General features: G+C 43.3%; 1 protein-coding gene across 8 annotated transcripts in view; it reads left to right on the top strand.

Annotated features, from left to right (window-relative positions):
- Positions 1-21,283, top strand: part of ndst2a (N-deacetylase/N-sulfotransferase (heparan glucosaminyl) 2a) — a 538,132-nt gene that overhangs the window by 507,871 nt on the left and 8,978 nt on the right. For all 8 annotated transcript variants that reach the window (XM_063070368.1, XM_063070370.1, XM_063070375.1 and 5 more), the window contains 5 exons: positions 12,525-12,707; positions 15,305-15,401; positions 16,711-16,834; positions 18,631-18,805; positions 20,184-20,354. In XM_063070368.1, coding sequence (XP_062926438.1) covers positions 12,525-12,707; positions 15,305-15,401; positions 16,711-16,834; positions 18,631-18,805; positions 20,184-20,354 — 750 coding nt within the window. The remainder of the gene's footprint in view (positions 1-12,524; positions 12,708-15,304; positions 15,402-16,710; positions 16,835-18,630; positions 18,806-20,183; positions 20,355-21,283) is intronic.

Below are 21,283 nucleotides of genomic sequence, written 5' to 3'. Positions count from 1 at the left end.
TCTTTTGCATTGATAATGTGCAGTATGTAAAACTGAGGGGCACTGGTAGGCAGAATCTTTATAAATGCAAGAAGGTCAGGTTGAAGGGTCTGTTTTGTCTCGTACACTCTGTCCTTCATGTCTAAAGTCCCAGTAGCTGATTTGCTTGAAGTTCACCCAAAATACACATTTTTGTGTGCCTATTGCTGGATACTTGTTGTGGATGGACCTTTTATCAGCTCAGGTTAAAGCTCCTTTATTAAAATAATCTCTTCTCGATTTAACATCTCCTACATAGCTCCCACAATTATATTTAAAATAAATCGTAATTAAATGAGATGCTAGATAATTACACTTCAGGCTAAAAGCAGCCCAGTGGAGACATATACAATCTAATTTTAATTTAAAAGCAATTTAGTAAGATTATCTGATTTCAGTGTTAGTTAATTCAGGTTTTGATAAGAACTACATTCCTCTGTTATTTCAAACACCTAATTCCAATTAGTTATAATGTATTTTAAAAAAAACAAATAATTGCTATTGCGGGATATAATGAGGGATCTTGGTCCTTTGAAGATCATTCTGTACCTGTTAAGTAGGAAGAGCTGGGATGAAGAGACCATTCGGCCCCTTTGTGTCTGCTTTCTTTCATTAATGAGTAATTGGTTCATTATTTTCACGTGTACTGAGATTCAGTGAGAAGCGTGTCATCCAGACAGATTGTTCCATAAATACATGGAATTGGCCTAAAGAAGGGCTTCCCAACCTGTGGTCCATGGATCACTCAGTCAATGGTAAGGCTCCATGGCATAAAAAAGGTTGGGAACCCCTGGTCTAAAGGAAAACAGAATATAGAATATATTCACACAAACACAAAGTCTGCAGATGCTGGAAATTCAAAGCCACACACAAAATGATGGATGAAGGGTTTCAGCCTGAAACGCCGACTGTTTGTGACCTGCTGAGTTCCTCCAGCATTTCATGTGTTTGGCAGAAGATACTTATGTCATTTAGAGATAATCAGCTTGGAATAGGTCCTTCCGGCCCTTTGAAGAAGGGCTGGAGAATAAGGACTTTGATAGGAGGGGAGCGTGGACCATGGGAGAAAGGGAAGGAGGAGGGGCACCAGAGGAAGGTGATTGGCAGGAGAGCAGAGGAGAAGTGGTAAGGGGGGGATCCAAAATGAGGAATAGGGAAAGAGAAAAGGGGGAGGTGAGAGAAATTATGGGAAGTTAGAGAAATCGACGATCATGGTGTCAGGTTGGAGGCTACCCAGATGGAATATCAGATGTTGAGAGTGCCTCATCGTGGCAGTAGAGTAGCGCATTGACCAACTTGTTGGCATGGGGATGGTATTAAAATATAACCACGAAGGTCTGCAGATGCTGGAAATCCAGAGCAACACACAAAAATGCCGGAGGAACTCAGCAGGTCAGGCAGCATCTACAGAAATGAATAAATAGTTAACTTTCAGGCCGGGACCTTTCTTCAGAAATGGAAAGAAAGGGTGTAGACGCCGGAATGAAAAGGTAGGTGGAGAGGAAGGAGGATAGCTAGAAGGCGATGGGTGAAGCTTGGTGGGTGGAAAAGGTGAAGAACTGGATAAGAAAGAATCAGATAGGAGAGAAGAGTGGACCATGGGAGAAAGGGAATGAGGAGGGGACCTGGGGAGAGATGAGAAGAGGTAAGAGGCCAGAGTGGGGAATTGAAGAGGAGGGGATGGGAGGGATTTTTTTTTACCGGAAGCAGGAATTGATATTTATACCATCAGTTGGAGGCTACCCAGATGGAATACGAGATGTTGCCCCCGGGAAAGCCGGAGAAAAGCCTTGGATGAAGTGGTCCTCAAATCCACGGTGGGCCTCACCAATGTAGAAGAGACTGTACCGAGAGCACTGGATACAGGCAGATCCCCAACTGGCATGCCAGTGAAGTGTTGCTTCACCTAATATTACATCATTTTGCAAAGTTTCCAGATCCAATTTTTTTTTTTAGTAACATTTCCCAATTATAGCTTTTATTTATAAAAAGAAACACACATTTCACACTAAGCACACAGTGCCAGCGGTGAATCTATTATGGCAAGCATATAAAATTAAAGGGTTATTTATTTTGGTAACCCGGGGTGACAAGTGGCAATCCCCTCCTGGGGATTATACAGTGCTGGTGGATACCTGTTAATTGATACATGTATCTGAGTAGCTTTACTGTCAAATTGCTCCTATCGGAGAAGTGCAGCCTGAGGTAGGAAAGTCATTGTGTTGGAATTGTAACTATTTAGTTCCCTGATGTCCAGGGGCGGCTTCATGTTGACGTGGTGACGATTGCAAGCTGCAAAGTTACGGAGAGCTGGAGGTAGTGCGCATTTGAAAAATTCGATTCTGAGTGGGTTCGAGTGTGACTCCAATCCTGAAGAAGTCCAAAACTAATTGTTTTTTTTTTTGAAAAGATTAAAGATTGGCTTTATTTGTCACATGTACATCGAAACATGCAGTTAAATGTGTTGCTTGCGTCATGGACCAACACAGAGCGAGGACGTGCTGGGGGCAGCCCGCACGTGTTACGGTACTTCCAGCGCCAACATTCGATATTGTTGCACCTGGAGGGAACCCACACAGTCGTGGAGAGAACAGACGGCGGCAGGAATTGAACCCTGATTGGTGGCACTGGAAAGCGCTACGCTACTGTGCTGCTCTCTGACTGTCTCACGTACTGAGATACAGCTCGTTCTGGGGTTGAGAATTCCAGAAACTTATCACCCTCAGCAAACACAAACTCTGCCTTAACAAACGCAAATGAAAAGATTTGTGTATGTGCCATCTAGACAGATCATTCCATACACAAGTACATCCAGGTAATACAAAGGGTAAAGAATAGAAGATTCCAATTAATTTATTGATCACTTGCACGTCAAAGCATATAGTGCTGTGTGTCATAACACTTAAAATGCTGGAGGAACTCAGCAGGTCAGGCAGCACCTATGGAAAAGAGTAAACTCGACGTTTCAGGCTAAGTTTGTTTTCTACACTTTTTTTGCATCTTTCCATCTTGAACCATTGATACTTGACAACATAATTGAAGAAACATTTCATTTAAAGGGTGAAGGTAATTTTCCTTGGCTGCTCAAATCTGACAGCATTTCAGTTCTAATTTTCTGAAAGCACTTTCTCTCTCCCTTGGTCACCCTTTTGCAAAGGATAACAACTAACAAAATCAGCATCCAGCACATGGCTGTGATTTTTGTTTTCATCACAAAGTATCCAAATGACCCAGACAGATGAGAATTAATCATAAACACGAGGTTCTGCAGATGCAGGAAATCCAGAGTAATGTATACAAAATGCCGGAGGGACTCAGGTCAGGTAGCATCTATAGAAACGAATAAACAGCTGACGTTTTAGGCCAAGATACTACTTCAGTGAAATGTGTCATTTGCATTAGCAACCAATGGAATCGGAGGATGTGCTAGGGACTATTATTTCAACAGCCAGATCAAACTCCCCTTTCAAGTGGCAATGGGTGATTATGTGAATCTTTTTCTGTTCGTCCACAACCATATTTACTTCTGTGCATGTTCATTTGGAATTGCTTCCTTTTGCAATGTAGTTAACGTGGTCAGAGTGAGAACTTGGTACAAGCAAATTAAATTATCACCTAATTAGGGTTAATCTCAAGTGATGAAATTGCAATTCTGTGGAGAATAATATCATCACAGAATTCATCTTGCATTTAGATCTCGCACTTTTCATCTCAATGAATGTGCCACTGGTAGAGAAGGTTGTGTGGATATATTAGATGCTGATGTTTTTGATGTAAGATTCTTTGGAAGTCAAGAATGATGGATAAGTTTTTGTTTACGATTGTTCATTAAGCGTTACAAGAATATTGAAATTAGGGAAGGGACTTGAAGCATGAGGAACAGAGTAAGTTCAAAGTACATTTATTATCAAAGTATGTGTACAGAATGCAACTCCGAGAGTTTGTCCTCCCGTAGGCAGCCACAAAACAAAGAAACACCATGGAACCCTTTGAAAGAATACATCAAACACCAACGTGAAGAGAAAAAAGCAAATTGCGCACACGGCAAAAAGTGAGGGAACAACACGTAGAATATTAAACATTTCAAGCAATATCAGACAGAGACGAAGAATCAAAAAGACAAAGAAAGAGTATAACAAGAGAGAGTGAATCCATCGTGGTTTGGCTGCATTATACCAATTTACTAATTAGTGATACACTTCACTCCAATTCCGTTGCTTGAATCAAACAATAAAATGGCACCTGTTCAAGCCACTAAAACTGATGTTTCCAGAAAAATAGAGGCAATTGCAACCACTAAAACACATTGAACAACGACATGTACATAGGTAATTATATAGAACTACAGACAAGTTGACCAATAACCATTCTGCAGTCCAGTCCAATAGAGAAGAATGTATAAGAAGTGTCTGACCTTCAGATCATGAATGGGTTTGAGACCCTGAGGGTCTGAGTACAAATCTAGGCTATCCCAGTGCAATGGTGAACATAGAATAGCACAGGCCCTTCGGCCACAATGGTGTACCGACCTTTTGACCTATTCCAAGATCAATCTAATCCCGCCCACATGGCCATCCGGTAGCGTGGCGGTTTGCGTGACGCTGTTATAGCTTGGGCTGTTGGTGTTTGGAGTTCAATTCTGATGTCGTCTGTAAGGAGTCTGTACGTCCTCCCCTTGGAGTGCGTGGATCTCCTCCGGGTGTTCTGGTGTCCTCTCACGGTCCAAAGGCATACCAGCTGGTAGTGTTAATTGGTCATTGTAAATTGTCCCATAATTACACTAGCTTGAACTGGGGGTTGCTGGGGCAACACAGCTCGATGGGCCAGAAGGGTTTACTCCACACTATACAGTTGCAAAAAAAAAAGTTTGTGAACCCTTTGTCATTACCTTGTTTTCTGCATTAATTGCTCATAAAATGTGGTCTGTTCTTCATCTAAGGCACAATAATAGGACTCAGGCTGTAAAAATAGGGGACAAGCTCTCCTCTACAATCACTCTGAGCACCGGTGCCCCACAAGGCTGTGTACTCAGCCCCCTGCTGTACTCACTGTACACCCATGATTGTGTGGCCAAGTTTCCATCAAACTCAATATATAAGTTTGCTGATGACACAACAATTGTAGGCTGTATCTCGGGTAATGATGAGTTTGAGGACAGAGAGAAAATTAAGAACCTGGTGGTATGGTGCGAAGACAATAACCTATCCCTCAACGTCAGCAAGACAAAGGAATTGGTTGTTGACTTCAGAAGGAGTAGTGGATCGCACGACCCAATTTACATCGGTGGTGTGCAAGTGGAACAGGTCAAAAGCGTTAAATTCCTCGGGGTCAATATCACAAATGACCTGTCTTGGTCCAACCAAGCAGAGTCCACTGCCAAGAAGGCCCACCAGTGCCTTTACTTCCTGAGAAAACTAAAGAAATTTGGCCTGTCCCCTAAAACCCTCACTAATTTTTATAGATGCACCATAGAAAGCATTCTTCTAGGGTGCATCACAACCTGGTATGGAAGTTGTCCTGTCCAAGACCGAAAGAAGCTGCAGAAGATCGTGAACACGGCGCAGCACATCACACAAACCAATCTTCTGTCCTTGGACTCACTTTACACTGCACGCTGTTGGAGCAGTGCTGCCAGGATAATCACAGACACGACCCACCCAGCCAACACACTTTTCGTCCCTCTTCCCTCCGGGAGAAGGTTCAGGAGCTTGAAGACTCGTACGGCCAGATTTGGGAACAGCTTCTTTCCAACTGTGATAAGACTGCTGAACGGATCCTGACCCGGATCTGGGCTGTACTTTCCAAATATCCGGACCTGCCTCTTGGTTTCTTTGCCCTACCTTACTTCCCATTTTTCTATTTTCTATTTATTATTTATAATTTATAAACTATTATTAATATTTTTAATATTTAATATTTGTAATCCAGGGAACGGGAAGCGCAGAATCAAATATCGCTGTGATGATTGTACATTCTGGTATCAATTGTTTGGCGACAATAAAGTATAATAGACAAACATAATCTGCCTAAACTAATAATACACAAGCAATTGTACTTCTCATCAATATTGGGTTCACCATTTAAACAATCAGAGTCCAGGTTCAAAAAAAGTATGTGAACCTCTGGGGTAATGCCTTCTGCAAAAGCTGTTTGGAGTCAAGTGTTCCAATCAATGAGATGAGATTGGAGCTGTGGCTTGTAGAGGTGTCTGGACCTATATTTAAAAATGAGACACACAAACTCAGGTTACAGATAGAGGCTGCTCTTCTCAAGAAGGGTCTGTTTATCTGCACCATACCTTGATCAAAACAATTTTCAGAGGACCTTGGAAGAAGAATTGTGGAGATGCACGAAGCTGGGAAAAGTTACAAAAGCATTTCTAAACACCTGAGTGTTCATCAGTCCACATAAGAGAAATCGTCTACAAATGGAGGAAGTTCGGTACTGTTGCTAGTCTCCCTAGGAGTGGGCATCCTGCAAAGATCACACCAAGGACTCAATATGCAGTGCTGAAGGAGGTGAAAAAGAACCCAAGGGTAACAGCAGAAGACCTGCAGAAATCTCTGGAACTTGCTAAAGTCTCTGTTCATGTGTCCATTATAAGAAAAACACTGAACAAGAATGATGCTCATAGAAGGACACCACGGAGGAAACCACTGCTCTCCCAAAAAAAACATTGCTGCACATCTGAAGTTTGCAAAAGATCACGATGTTTCACAACACTTCTGGGACAATGTTCTGTGGACAGATGAGACGAGAGCTGAACTTTTTGGCAGAGATGCACATTGCTATGTTTGGACACTAACACAAAAATCTCATCCCAACTGTGAAGCATGGTAGAAGGTGTATCATGGTCTGGGGCTGCTTTGCTGCCTTGTTGAGGGAGCAATGAATTCAAAATTGTATCACGACATTTTACTGGAGAATGTCAGGTTAGCAGCCCTTTAGCTTAATAGAAGTTGGATGATACAACAAGACAATGATCCTAAACACGAGTAAATCAACAACAGAATGGTTTAAAAATTTTTTTAAATCCATGATTTTTGAATGGCCGTATCAGAGGCCAGACCTTAACCCAACTGAGATGCTGTGGCATGATCTGAAGAAGGCTGTTCATGCGAAGTATCTCAGAAATATTGAACTGGAACAGTTTTGTTTGGAGGAATGGTATAAAGTTCCTCCTGGGCATTGTGCAAGTCTGGTTCTACCAGTTATTAAATACAAGGCTTCAGATACTTTTTCCAACTTGGATTGTGAATGATGAAACAATATGTTCAATAAGGATATGAAAGGTACAATTGTGTGTTATTAGTTTAAGCAGATTGTTTTTCTCTAATATTGTGATTTAGATGCAGGTCAGACCACATTTTATAAGTAATTAATGTAGAAAACCAGGTAATTGCAAAGGATTCTGAAACTTTTTCTTGCAACTGTATCTCCAAATAAATAATTTTTCTTTCATCCATGTGTCTAAGAATCTCTTAAAAATTCCTCCTACATCTGCCTCTATCACTGCTCCTGATGGTGTTTTCCAGCACCCATCAACTTCTGTGTAAAACAAACCTACCTCTGACAAACCACTCTACTTTGTTCCAATCACCTTAAAATAATGTCCCCTTGTACTAGTAAGTGTTGCACTAAACTGCTGTCTTATGGATAAAGTGCAAGCTGCTTGCTTGAGGGTATGATGATCCCACAATTTAGAGTCATAGAGCACTTACAGTACAGGAGCAGGCCCTTTGGCCCATCTAGTCCATGTCGAACTGTTACTCTGCCTAGTTCTTTGTCCTGTGAGGCACTGTTATGAACAATCCTCATTTTCAGTTAGCTTCAGTCTCTGCATTCCTCCTCACCCATCCCTGATCTTAATCATTCTATTCCTCCTTACAATCTGGAATCTCATCGTCAAACTCTTCTGCCTTTCCTGAATACTCACCTTTGACCAAGATTTTGGTCACTATCATAGTAACACCTCATGGCTCAGTGTCAAGTTAAAGCTTATGTTTAAATGCAGTTTAATGCCTCGTTCAGGTGAAGTTAATTGAGTATTCTGTACCCAATGCTCTGTGACTGTGATGCTGTGACAGTTGTTTTTCATTGCATACGTAGACTGTACATGTGATAATGAGCCGATTCAGATTTATCAATCACCTGTACACTGAGACATAGAGTGAAATGTATTGTTTGTGTTAACAACCGACACATCCAAGGAGGTGCTGGGGGCAACCCTCATGCCACCACACACTCTGGTGCCAACGTAGTATGCCCACCATGCTCGGCAGAACAACCCAGAACAGAACAAGCGATGAAGTAACAACAGCAAAACAAGCCCCTTCCTTCCTCCCTCCCTCCCTCCCACAAGTCCACCCATCCGTGCATATACGTGGTTCTCTAACCCCAGGACTGGCCATCTTCATTCTCCAGCAAACTCATGGATTAGCAGACGTTGAGGCTCCAATTTCCCCAGTAGACTGTCAGAAATTCACAGATTTCAGGTCTCTATTTTCTCAGTTCTCCGAGTCAGAACTGGGGTTTAAGTTTATAGGTGAAACCCTTTTTACTGGATGTCTCTGGAAATGCGACTCTTTAGCCCCTCGCTAACAACCACTGGAGACCACGGCGAGGAACCCTCCTTTCTCAGGCTCCGTATGTCCAGGGTATATGTGACTCTGGCCCCGCCAGACCCGTGAGTTTGGGATGTCTTGCCCACCCAAACCCTGGTTTGTGTGAAAGCTGTGTGATTTACTGCCCCCTGCAATCACCCGTTGGCAAGAAATAACAGATTGGCATACAGTTATAAAGAAAATATATTTAAGAATGTTAATTTAACCAAAAAGTTATTAAAGGAAGAAGGAAGGAAGGAAGAAAACAAAAAGGGCCTGTTATAATTAAACAGTCAAATGTGCAGAGATGGAGCTCAAATCATCCAGAAGCTGTTGTTTCCAATGTATTCACAGCTCCCTGGTAAAAAGTCCCCCTCATGCGCTTCATTAGATCGTGCGTTCCTGCCGGAACGGATCCTAAGGCTGGTCCTCTCAAGCTCCTTCTCGCTCCATCTCCTGCTGAAAGAAGACCTCTACTCACCTCAGTGTTTGTAACAAAAGCTGCTCCCTAGCGTTTTCTACAACTTTCTCCCAATTCCACCCTCCTGATTGGATGACACACACATTCCTAAGCACCCCTTTAACGGTAACCCAAACACTGCCAGCGGAAATTACTGCTTCTACAGAAGAACCATTACGTGAAATACCTTAAAACGGGCAGTAAAACCTTTACCAGAGCATTACATGGACATGGCCAACATCACAGGTACTTGGATGTACATGGGTTTGCCACTTGTTTAATTGTTTAATGTCATTTCCAGCAAACGAGTGTAAATGAGAAAAAAATTGTTACTCTGGATACAGTGCATCACAAAAAAAGAAATAAAATAAGATAAAGACAATAATAAAAAAGACTAAATATAAATATATAAGTTAACTTATAAACAATGCCTTATAAAAGTATTCATCGCCCAACTCTTTGCTCACATAAATGAGTATTACAACCAGCGATTTTGATCAATCTAATTGAGAATTTTATTTGTGAATCATGTACTTTTTTGGCACAGTGGAGCCCCAAAACAGGGAGCATGAAAAACTGAAATGTCAGCATTTCAGAAGTTTTCATTCCCCTTTACTCAGTACTTAGTTAAACCACCTCTCACACCTATTACAGCCAGTAGTCTTTGTGGATAAATCTCTATTAGCTTTGCACAATGAGATGGAAAAAGATTTGCCCATTTCTCCTGATACAATTGCACGAGCTGTGTCAGCTTAGCTGGGAAGCAATATTGAGGTCTTGCCAGAGATGTTCAGTTGAGTTAAGGTCAGGACTTTGGGCCACTCAAGGACATCAATTTTCTTCATTTGGAGAAACTCTATGGTTGCTCCGGCAGTGTGCTTTGGGTCATTGACCTGCTGAAAGATGAATTTCCTCCCTAGTTTAAGCTTTCTGGAAGAGGCAAGCAGGGTTTAAGCCAGGATCTCTCTGTATTTATCCTAACCAGATTTCCAGTCCCTATTGCTGAAAAGCATCCCTGTGGCATGATACTACCCTTACCATTCTTTACAGTAGGGATTGTGTTGCCTGGCTGATGCACAGTGTTAGATTTATGTCACATGTACTGCTAACGTTAAGGTCAAAAAGTTCCACTTTAGTCTCATCTGACCACAATACCTTCTTCCACATATTTAAATTATCTTTTAAGCAAAGCTTTGCAAAATCTTCATGGGCAAGGATGTGCTTTTTTTTTAAAAAGTCAAGGCTGCTTCTTTGCCATTCTTACTCTTTTTGTGTGAGGTCTTAGAGATTGTGGAGCCACGAACTTCATCTCCAGTTGCAGCCACTGAGTTCTGCAGCCCACTCAGAGCGACTGTTAGCGTCACAGTGGCCTTTCTTACAAGTGCCATTCTTTTCTGGCGAATGTTTAGAGGGGCTGCCTAACCTAGGCAGTGTGGCTGTGGTTTCACATTTTCTCCACATTTTCACAATGGACTGCACTGAGTTGCGAGGTATGTTCAGTGCCTTGGAGATGGTCTTGTACTCGTTCCCAGATTTGTGCTTCTCTATTGTCATTTCCCTGACTTGTCTTGAATACTCTTCTGTCTTCATTTTGGATTGATCTGTTGAAAATCTCCCATACTGCTGGACCTCCCAGAGAGAGAGGGTATTTATTCAGGTGATCCTCCAATCTTTCTACATCAACAAATTGAGTGAGTTGATAAGGTAATATACAGAATTGCACCTGAGGAAGTTACTGTAGTAATTACAAAGGGGATGAATACTTTTTTGGCATCAATTTTTGTTTTCGATTTTTAGTAAATTGTTGACAGGTTTTAGACTTTTTCTTTTGATTTGACATGATGAACAATGTTTTGTAGATTAGCTCAAAAGTCCTACTTAAATATATCTTAAAGTTAGAAAATGAGACAGTAAAATGTAAAATTCTTTGTGGCAGCTGAATACTTCAAGGTTCTGTACATTGATTGTATATCCAAAAATTGAAGCTAGGCACAGGAATGTCTGTACATAAGGTGACTCAGACAGAGAATGATAAAGAAGTGGGTCTGGGGGGCTGTAGAGGTGTGGGTAAATGGGAAGGAGGTGTTGATCAGCCTTACTGCTTGAGAAAAGTAACTGTTTTTAGACCATAAGATATAGGAGTAGAATTAGGCCATCTGGCACATCAAATTTCATTATGGCTGATCCAATTTTCTTCTCAGCCCCAAACTCTGCCTTAAATATACATAAAGGCTTGGCCTCCACAGTTGTCTGTGGCAAAGAATTCCACAGATTCACCACTCTAGCTAAAGAAATTCCTCCTCATCTCCAGTCTAAAAGGATGCCCCTCTATTCTGAGGCTGTGCCCTCTGGTCTTAGACTCTTCCCCCAAAGGGAGCATCCTCTCCACATCCAGTCTATCAAGGCCTTTCTCTATTTGACAGGTTTCAGTGAGGTCACCCCTCATTCTTCTGAATTCCAGTGAATACAGGTCCAGAGCTATCAAACGCTCTTCATTTGGCAAGCTATTCAATCCTGGAATCATTCTTGTGAATCTCCTTTGAAACCTCTCCAGTTTCAGCACATCCTTTCTAAGATAAGGCGCCCAAACCTGCTCACAATACTCCAAGTGAGGCCTCACCAGTGCTTTATAAAGTCTCAGCATTACATCATTGCTTTTATATTCTAGTCCTCTTGAAATGAATGCTAACATCACATTTACCTTCCTCACCACAGACTCATCCTGCAAATTAACCTTTAGGGAATCCTGCACAAGGAATCCCAAGTCACTTTGCACCTCAGTTTTTTGTATTTTCTCTCCATTTTGAAAATAGTCAACTATTTCTTCTACCAAAGTGCATGACCATACACTTCCCGACACTGTATTCCATTGTTTTCCAGCAGTCCGATATCCACTCGCCTCTCTTTTACACTTTATGTATCTGAAGAAACTTTTGGTATCCTCTTTAGTATTATTGGCTTGCTTACTTTCATATTCCATATTTACCTTCTTAATGACTTGTTTTAGTTGCCTTCTGTTGGTTTTTAAAAGCTTCCCAATCCTCTAACTTCCCACTAGTTTTTGCTCTATTATATGCCCTCTCTTTGTCTTTTATGTTGGCTTTGACTTCTCTTGTTAGCCCTGGTTGTGTCATCTTTCCTTTAGAATACATCTTCCTCTTTGGGATGTATATATCCTGTGTTTTTGAGTCTGGTGGTCCTGGTGTGGATGCAAAGTTGTCCCTTCCCTGACGGTAGTGTGGCCAACTGCCCATGAGCAGGGTGGCTGGGATCCTTCATCATCCTTCTCTGGCACCTTTCTGTATGTAAGTCCTTGATGGCGTGTAGGCTGGTGCTGGTATTGCGTTGGGCAGTTTTAGACTACCCATTGTAGAGTCATCCTGTCCGCTACACAGCAGTACACCTGAATGTACGTAAGCTTACCACTTCCCTTTACCTTACAGATCAGCATCTTCATGACTCACCTGTCAAACTATGGCAACGACCGGCTTGGCCTGTACACCTTTGAGAGTCTGGTGAAGTTCGTGCAGTGCTGGACTAACCTGAAGCTGCAGACGCTGCCTCCTGTCAAACTGGCCGCCAGATACTTTGAGCTTTTCCCAGAGGAGAAGGACCCTGTGTGGCAGGTAGGAAAAGTGTACGCAACCATTGTGTGTCCCCTTGCATCAGCCTGTTCAGGTTAGCACTTAGCTGCCAATAACTTTACTTCAATATAATTAAATTGCTGCTTCTGTATTAAACCTTCTGGCGACTCTTCCTTCTTGTGAAATTACAGTTAATCACAAGATTTTTGCTTATTCCCCTCCTTCCCAGTCCTGATGAAGGGTCTTGGGTCAAAAGTTCAAGTTTAATTATCATTCAACCATGTATGACCAGAGCCAAACAAAACAGTGTCCCTCCAGGGCCAGGGTGCAAAACTCATTACCAGTAGCACACAATGTATCGTACATATGGCTTTGATAGCAGAAAGCATGCAATCACAAAAAAAAATAGCCCGAGTCTCTGCATGGCATGGCCTGTGGAATAGTAGTGCTTGGGTTGTTGTCCTGGTCCACGTTGTTCTTCCACTGAGTGAACACTAGAGGGCAGCACTGACAGGGGCCAGCCCCCCCAACCCAGTTCAGATTCCACCTTGAGTTATCGTCCTCCTGCAGTGATCTCTCAAAAGGGGACCTTTCCAAACTTGTGGTGTATGATTCAACTGCCGAGCATGGTCAAACTGGGATAGGGGCTCTCCCACACTGCCTCAGCATCTCCTCCCTTGCAGTCACACCCGAGGCAATACCGCTCTCCCGCCGTCAGCCTCTCCAGTGAAACTGACTTGCAGTGTTCCATGTTACCAGTGTCCACCAGGCTCTTGTGATCACAAGAAAAAACATCCAAGGCAATCACTCGCACCTTTTTTTCGACTGCACACCGCCTCGGCACATCAACAGTGTGCAGCAAGTCCAGGTGACAGCACAACTACAGTACGTAATAAGTCCAGTCCATCACTATTGAGCTACTTGCTGAGGGAATAGATCTTCAGTACTTGATGTTCTTGACAACCAGCGGTGTCGAGTGATCATAAAAAGGATATAGAGGATGAACAATTACACCTTTGGTTAGACCCGGAGTGGCCAATGCGTCCAAGTGCACTGCCATCTTGCTGAAAGATATGTCAACTCTTCATTCCTCTCCATGGATGCTGTTGTCTGACCTGCTGAGTTCCTCCCGCATTTTGTGTGTGTTACTTTGGATTTCCAGCATCTGCAAAACCTCTTGTTCAAAGGAAACTTATTATTAAAATTCATATCGTATACGTCACCATATACAACCCTGAGATTCATTTTTTTGCGGGCATTCACAGTAAATACTAAGAAACACAATAAAATCAATGAAAAAACGCACACAAACAGAGGTGCACAAATAACCAACATGCAAAATATGACAAATTGTGCAAATACTAGAAGAGAAACACTGATAATTAAATAATACTGAAAACATGAGATGTAGAGTCCTTGAAAGTGAGTCCACAGGTTGTGGAATCAGTTCAGAGTTGAGGTGAGTGAAGTTATCCACACTGGTTCAGGAGCCTGATGGTTGAAGGGTAATAGCTATTCCTGAACCTGGTGGCATGGGACTCAAGGTAGATCAGTGTTACAGATAATCAATGACTTAAAGAATTTAAAAACAAAATCTATTCACTAACTGGGAGTTCGCAACAATAAAAAAAAATGTGCTAAGGTCTCATTATTTTGTCTTTGGTGCATCCTTGTACATAAAGACGGTTCAAAACAGCAGCTTTCTCAAGGTAAATATTATTCTAAAGGCATACATAAAGTCAATGCTACTGTTGCTTTTAGTATTCCATTTATCTGCTGTTTAGAGCTGTCTTTATGTCTACAAGGAATGCCAAGGGCAAATTAATGAGATTTAAACACTGCTATTATTGAAAAATCCCCACTGGTGAATAATTGTTTTCTAAAACCCTTTTAACATATTGATTTTCTGCAATGTTACACCACGGAAGAATCTGAACAAGCTTCAATATAGAAGCAGGAGTTTCATTGGCCGCTTTGTTTAGAGTAACTGGTTTTATGTTGTGTGGAACAGTTATTCAGCTAACAACACAGTGGTAGTTATACACTCAATGGCCACTTCATTAGGTCCGGGAGCAGAACCCGGTGTGGCCTTTTACTCCTGTAGCCCATCTAGTTCAAGGTTCGACATGTTGTGCATTCAGACCAAAATGCCAGAATGGGGAAGAAATGTGATCAAAGTGATTTTGACTGTAGAATGATTGTTGGTGCCAGACAGGATGGTTTGAGTATCTCAGAAACTGGATCTTCTGGGATTTTCACACACAACAGTCTCTAGAGTTTACAGAGAGTGGTAGGAAAAACAAAAAACATCCAGTGAGTGGCAGTTCTGTGGGTGAAAACACCTTGTTAATGAGAGAGGTCAGAGGAGAATGGCCAGACTGGTTCAAGCTGACAGGAAGACGACAGTAACTCAAATAACCAGGCGTTACAACGGTGGTGGGCAGAAGAGCATCTCGAAGCACACAGTACCTCGAGCTTTGAAGTGGATGGGGTACTGCAACAGAAGAGTACAGACATGCACTGTATTAGGTACAGGAGATGCATAATAAAGTGGCCAAGGAGTATACGTCCCAGTATATGTGTCTGTTTTACCCTTCAATTTATTTGATAATTATTTCCAAGTGCCGAATGTTTTTCAGAACCCTTGCGATGACAAACGGCACAAGGATATTTGGTCAAAAGAGAAGACTTGTGACAGGCTCCCCAAGTTCCTCATCGTGGGCCCACAAAAAACTGGTAACTTTAATTCTCCGATCTTGTCCAGTTGAGTGATTAGAATCTCTCTAATCTCTCTGTGTTACATTGACGTTGGCATTTAGCAGAAGTGGAAATGTCCGTGAGGAGACTATGTAAATAATATATTGTGAGGTTGGGATTAAAACAGTAGTTAGCTTCTCTATCTCCCGATGGGTCGGAGGCTCTCGGTGTAATACTGATGGGGGTCGCGCTGCCAAAGGTTCTTCCTTTGCGTGAAGAATCCAACCAAGTTCAAAGCTTCCTGTTGGCTTCTAGCTTGGGCAACTCTCTAGCATAACAATGCCCAAGGCCATAACACATAGGAGCAGAATTAGGCCATTCAGCCCATTGAGTCTGCTACACCATTCCATCATGGCAAATTTATTACCTCTCTAAAAGCCGTTCTCCTGCCTTCTCCCCATAACCTTTGACAACCTAACTAATCAAGAGCCTGTCAGCCTCCGCTTTAAATATCCTCAATTTCTTGGACTCCATAGCTGTAGGTACCAAATTAGTATGATCCATAATCTAAGTAACAGATTGGTTAAATAGATCCCTCACTGCGGTTTGGGCAACTAACCACGCAAATTGATGGTGTGTTTTCATAACATTAATTACTGCACATCAGACTGATCTGAGGTGAGATAAGTGATTTCAGAATCAGGTCTATTATCACTGACATTGATGAAATTTGTTGTTTTGTGGCAGCAGTGCAGTGCAAGATGTAAAAAATTAGTTAAATATTGTGAAAGTGCGATAGAATAGTGTTCATGAACCACTCCGGAATCTGATGGCAGAGGGGAAGAGCTGTTCTTAAAGCATTGAGTGTGGGTCGTCAGGCTCCTCCCTGACAGTGGTTATGAGGAGAGGGCATATCCTGGGTTATGAGGAGAGGGCATGACCTGGGTTATGAGGAGAGGGCATGTCCTGGGTTATGAGGAGAGGGCATGTCCTGGGTTATGAGGAGAGGGCATGTCCTGGGTTATGAGGAGGGGGCATGTCCTGGGTTATGAGGAGAGGGCATGTCCTGGGTACGTAATGATGGATGCTACTTTTTTGAGGCATCGCCTTTTGAGGGTGTCCTCGATGATCGGGAAGCTAGTGTCCATTGTAGAGGTGGTCGAATTTACAACCTCTGTAGCCTGTTTTGATCTTGTGCATTGCCCCCTCTGCTCCAGATGTCATTGTGAATTTGACCGTGTGATTAAGGGGAATATATATCTGAAGTTGAATGCGTAAATGGAAGGATGGAAGGGAAGTGGATGCTTGGGAATGCTGTGCAGGTAAACATGTCTCTTCTCTTCCCCAGGCACTACAGCTTTGCACTTTTTTCTGTCTTTGCACCCTGGAATTATGAGTAATTTCCCCAGTCCGGTCACCTACGAGGAGATTCAGTTCTTCAATGGAGCCAACTATCACAAAGGAATAGACTGGTAAGGGACTGTTAAGTCCAGCCTCTGTGCTGAGCTCTACAACCACGAGTGGAGTGGAGTGTGCTAACCTCTGACGCTGCAGAGCTGACGTAAGCCCTGTGGGATCTAACTGTGCGTTGAGCACGGTTGAGTTGCACCATCCCAGCCTGAGACAGCGCCAGTCAGTCCGCGGGTGATGGCCGTGTCAGGGGTCAGATGTGTGACTCGACCCTTGATGTGAGGGTGGTCTCAGGTGCCCATTTCAAATTGGCATCGGGCTCTGCAACACTGTGTGGCTTGCTGCCGGGTGGGAGTGGGAAAGGAGTGTCATCTGGGAATGGGACACTCTTTCACGTTGGCAAGACACCTGCCTGTGTTGGGGGGAGGAGAATAGATGGTGAGATCTTCACTCGGCTGGGAGAAGCTGAGATGTGGATACTGAGCCTGACTGGTTATTGGCATCTTAAATTCTGCAGATGTCTCCAGGCTGGGTTGGGTCCAGATGTAATTCCAAGTTCATGAGCTGGCGTCAGGTTCAAGTTGGGTTTTAATTTGTACCAGTGGAGATAGCTAGAAATTTAAAAATTATTATTTTGTTTTCTTTTTGTATTTGCACAACTTGTTATCTTTTGCACGTTGGTTATCCGTCTTTGTGTGTAGTTTTTCATTGATTCCATTGTATTTCTTTGGATTACTGTGAATGCCTGCGAGAAAATGAATCTCAAAGGAATATTCTGACCTAGGTACTTCGAGCTCTCCAGTGAAGTGTGTAGTGTCCTGAATGGGGTGACGAAACCATAAGGTGGGGTGATAGTATGGCCATCAAATGCAAACATTTCTGACTTCTGACCAATGCTTTCAAGCACAGAACATGGTTCAAGTACCAGAGCCACCCCCTGTAAGTAATGAGCTGTGTCCAGGATCTGCTTGAGGGAATTCCATGGATGAAACCCATGGCAATGTGACCCCATGAAGCTAGTAACAATAACCGAGTCGCTAGATTTAATCGCTCTGCCAATGGTGACCTGGACCCAATGCTTCTCACTTCCATCCAAATCTCTCTTCCTGCCTTTAAGATGTTACTGTCGATCGAGCTCTCTCCATCAAGCAGGAGGGAAACTTTAACTGACTGCATCCCCCATGGAGTGTCTGGGGATGATGACTTTGATGCTTTAAAGGTGCCTTGTTAATGAAGTCCATTGCACTGCGAGGCGCCAAGAGCTCTACAATGTGTAGTCAAAACTGCCCAACACATTGGTGGTGCCAGCCTTCCCGCCGTCAGTGATACGTATACAGAGTGGTGCCAGAAAAGGGCCAGTAACATCTTAAAGGATCCCACCCACCCTGCTCATGGACTGTTTGTTCCACTTCCATCAGGGAGAAGGCCACGTAGCATCCACACCAGGAGCACCAGACTCAAAAACAGTTACTATCCCCAAGCAGTGAGGCTGATCAACACCTCCACCCACTAACCCACCCCTCCACACCCCCAACCACCATTACTTCATCATTTCCTGTCAGTCACCTTCTGTACAGACACTCCTGTGCCTAGTGTCACTTTATGGACATACAGTCAATCTATGTATGTATTTTGTGCAGTTCTGTTGTGTTTTTTTTTATTATTGTGTTCTTTATCCTACTGTGTTTTTGTGCTGCATCAGATTGGGAGTAACAATTATTTTGTTCTCCTTTGCATTACAATGACACTAAACAGTCTTGAATGTTGAACCTTATCCAGATGGGTTGGGTGTGGGGAGGTGTGACAGGGAGGGGCTTTCCATCATGCTACTTCCATGTTGCCCACTCTCATTCCTCAGGTACATGGATTTCTTCCCGATCCCGTCGAATGTGAGCACAGACTTCACGTTTGAGAAGAGTGCAAACTACTTTGAGTCGGAAGTGGTCCCCAAGAGGGCTGCAGCACTGCTACCCCGGGCGAAGATCATCACCATCCTGATTAACCCTGCGGAGCGAGCTTATTCCTGGTATCAGGTATGCCTGCCCTGGCGGGGAAACATATACGTTCAGCTGTTTGAACAGAGTCGCAGTAGAAAGCAGCCAGCGTAGAAGCTCCAGTTTCCTCCCTTGTTACAAAGATGTGCGAGTCAGCATAGCGGTTAGCTATTACGGCACCAGTGACTTGGGTTCAGTTCCCGCCACCATCTGTAAGGGGTTTTTAACGTTCTCCCCGTGACTGCGTGGGTTTCCTCCAAATGCTCCAGTTCCCTTCCACTTTCCAAAGACACAGGGGTCAGCAGGTTAATTGGTCACGTGAGTTTAATGGGCGGTGTGGGCTCATTGGACCAGAAGGGCCTGTTACCCTGCTGTATCTCCGAATAAAATAAAACTAAAATATTGAATGGAAGTGATTGGTTAGTTGAATGAATCTCTTACTGTAGGTCCCAGCTGTTCAGGAGCAAAGTTCAGTGTCATCTCTGCATGGTGGGAGTTTTAGAAACTTCTCCCACAAACACAAGGTCTGCTGTTAATCATTAAAAGAGATTGATCAACAGTTGTAATAAATATTGAATATTGAACCAGCCAGAAGGAGTTGAATAACCTCCTCTGATTCCCAAACTTAACACGTCTCCTCTCAGCAGAATCAGAATGAGAACATTCAGCCTTTCAATCTCCTTCCACAATTGACCTGCAGCTGAATTAGACCATCAGGTATTGGAGCTGAATTAGGCCTTTCGGCCCATTACGTTTTCTCTGCTGTTTCATCATGGCGGATTTATTTTCCCTCAACCCCGTTCTCCTGCCTTTTCCCCATAACCTTTCATTCCCTGACTAATCAAGAAGCTGTCAATCTCCGCTTTAAAAATACCCAATGGCTTGGCCTCCACCGCCATCCATGGCAATGAATTCCACAGATTCAACCCCCCGGGCTAAAGAAATTCTTTCTCATCTCCATTTTAAATGGATGTCCCTCTATTCTGAAACTGCGCCACCTTGTCCGAGACTCGCCCTGTATAGGAAACATCCTCTCTACATACACTGTCTGTAGGCCTATCAGCATTCAATAGGTTTCAATGCGATCCCTCCTTATTCTTCTAAACTGCAGTGAGTACAGGCCCAGAACCATCAAAGGGGAAGGGAACGTCACCTTCCCCCATCAAAAGCTTCTCATATGTTAATTCTTGGAATCATCTTTGTGGTTCCTCTCGAATGCCAGCACATCTCTTTTTAGATAAAGAGCCCAAAGTACTTCTACAGTACTCCCCAGTGCCTTATAAAACCTCAGCATTACATCCTTGCTTCGTATTCTAGTCCGACCGTCGACGCCCCTGCTGTGACACGGGTCTGTCTGCGGCTCCGTCGGGTACAGGAACGTCTCCTGCAGAGTGTCGATGTCTTGATTTCTCCTCAGCACCAGCGAGCCCACCAGCTGCCTGCTGCCCTGAACTTCACCTTCTACCAGGTGATCAGCGCCGGCCCAAATGCTCCTCCAGAAGTCCGCCTCCTGCAGAACCGCTGCTTGATTCCCGGCTGGTACGCCACCCACATTGAAAGGTGGCTGGTGCACTATCCACCTTCTCAGGTATGGCTCCTGTCCGCGTTAACACTTCGTTATTGGTCACACCTCGCTGGGTGACTTAGGGGCTCAGTGGGGGAAGAGCACAGCTTGGAGTTCTTCTGCTACTGCGCAGGGAGGGGCCAGGTTGAGGGAGGAAGCCCCTCTTGTTGTTGCAATGTACTACCCCCCACCTCCCCTTGGGGTGGGAGGACACGTGAGTGTTCTTAAAGAATCTAATACAACCCTACGTAGCATATTGACTATGAATGTAAAAATGAAAAGATTTTGCACAGATTATTCTTGTAATTTTATTATGTATATCATTTATTTTAGTCAATAAAATTTTTAAGTTCAAACTTACTGTTGTTGGCATTCATACAGAGGGTATGAATGTCATGACAACCAGCTTTCCACAGCAAGACAATAAGCTACAAGGTGAGGACACTTTTGGCAACAATTTCGATTTGTAAAAATTAATACTCAGGCGCACAGAGATTCTGAAAATTCTGGAAATATGCAGCAACACACAAAATGCTCCAGAAACTCAGCAGGTCAAGCAGCATCTGTGGAGGGAATGAACAGTGGTGCCCCTCATCCTTCCCTTTCTCCTATGGTCTACTCTCCTTTCCTATCAGATTCCTCCTTCTCCAGCCCTTGACCTTTCCCACCCACCTGGCTTCACCCGTCACCTTCTAGCTCGCCTCCTTCCCCTTCCCCCACCTTTTATTTCCGGTGTCTTCCCCCGTCCTTCCCAGTCCTGATGAAGGGTCTCTACCTGAAACGTCGACTGTTAATTCCCTTCCATTGATGCTGCCTGACCTGCTGAGTTTTTCCATAAAACGTATGTGTTACTGTGGATTTCCAACATTTAAGGAATCTTTTGTGTTTATAATATTAGGGCTGATAGCTTCAGAATTTTGTATGTGTCACGGAACTGAAATATTCTGATAGAA

This window comes from Mobula hypostoma, chromosome 18, assembly GCF_963921235.1.
Source record: "Mobula hypostoma chromosome 18, sMobHyp1.1, whole genome shotgun sequence".
In the NCBI taxonomy this organism is placed as follows: Eukaryota; Metazoa; Chordata; class Chondrichthyes; order Myliobatiformes; family Myliobatidae; genus Mobula; species Mobula hypostoma.
Note: the sequence above shows the minus strand (reverse complement) of the source record. Positions and strands in the feature narration are given on the sequence as shown.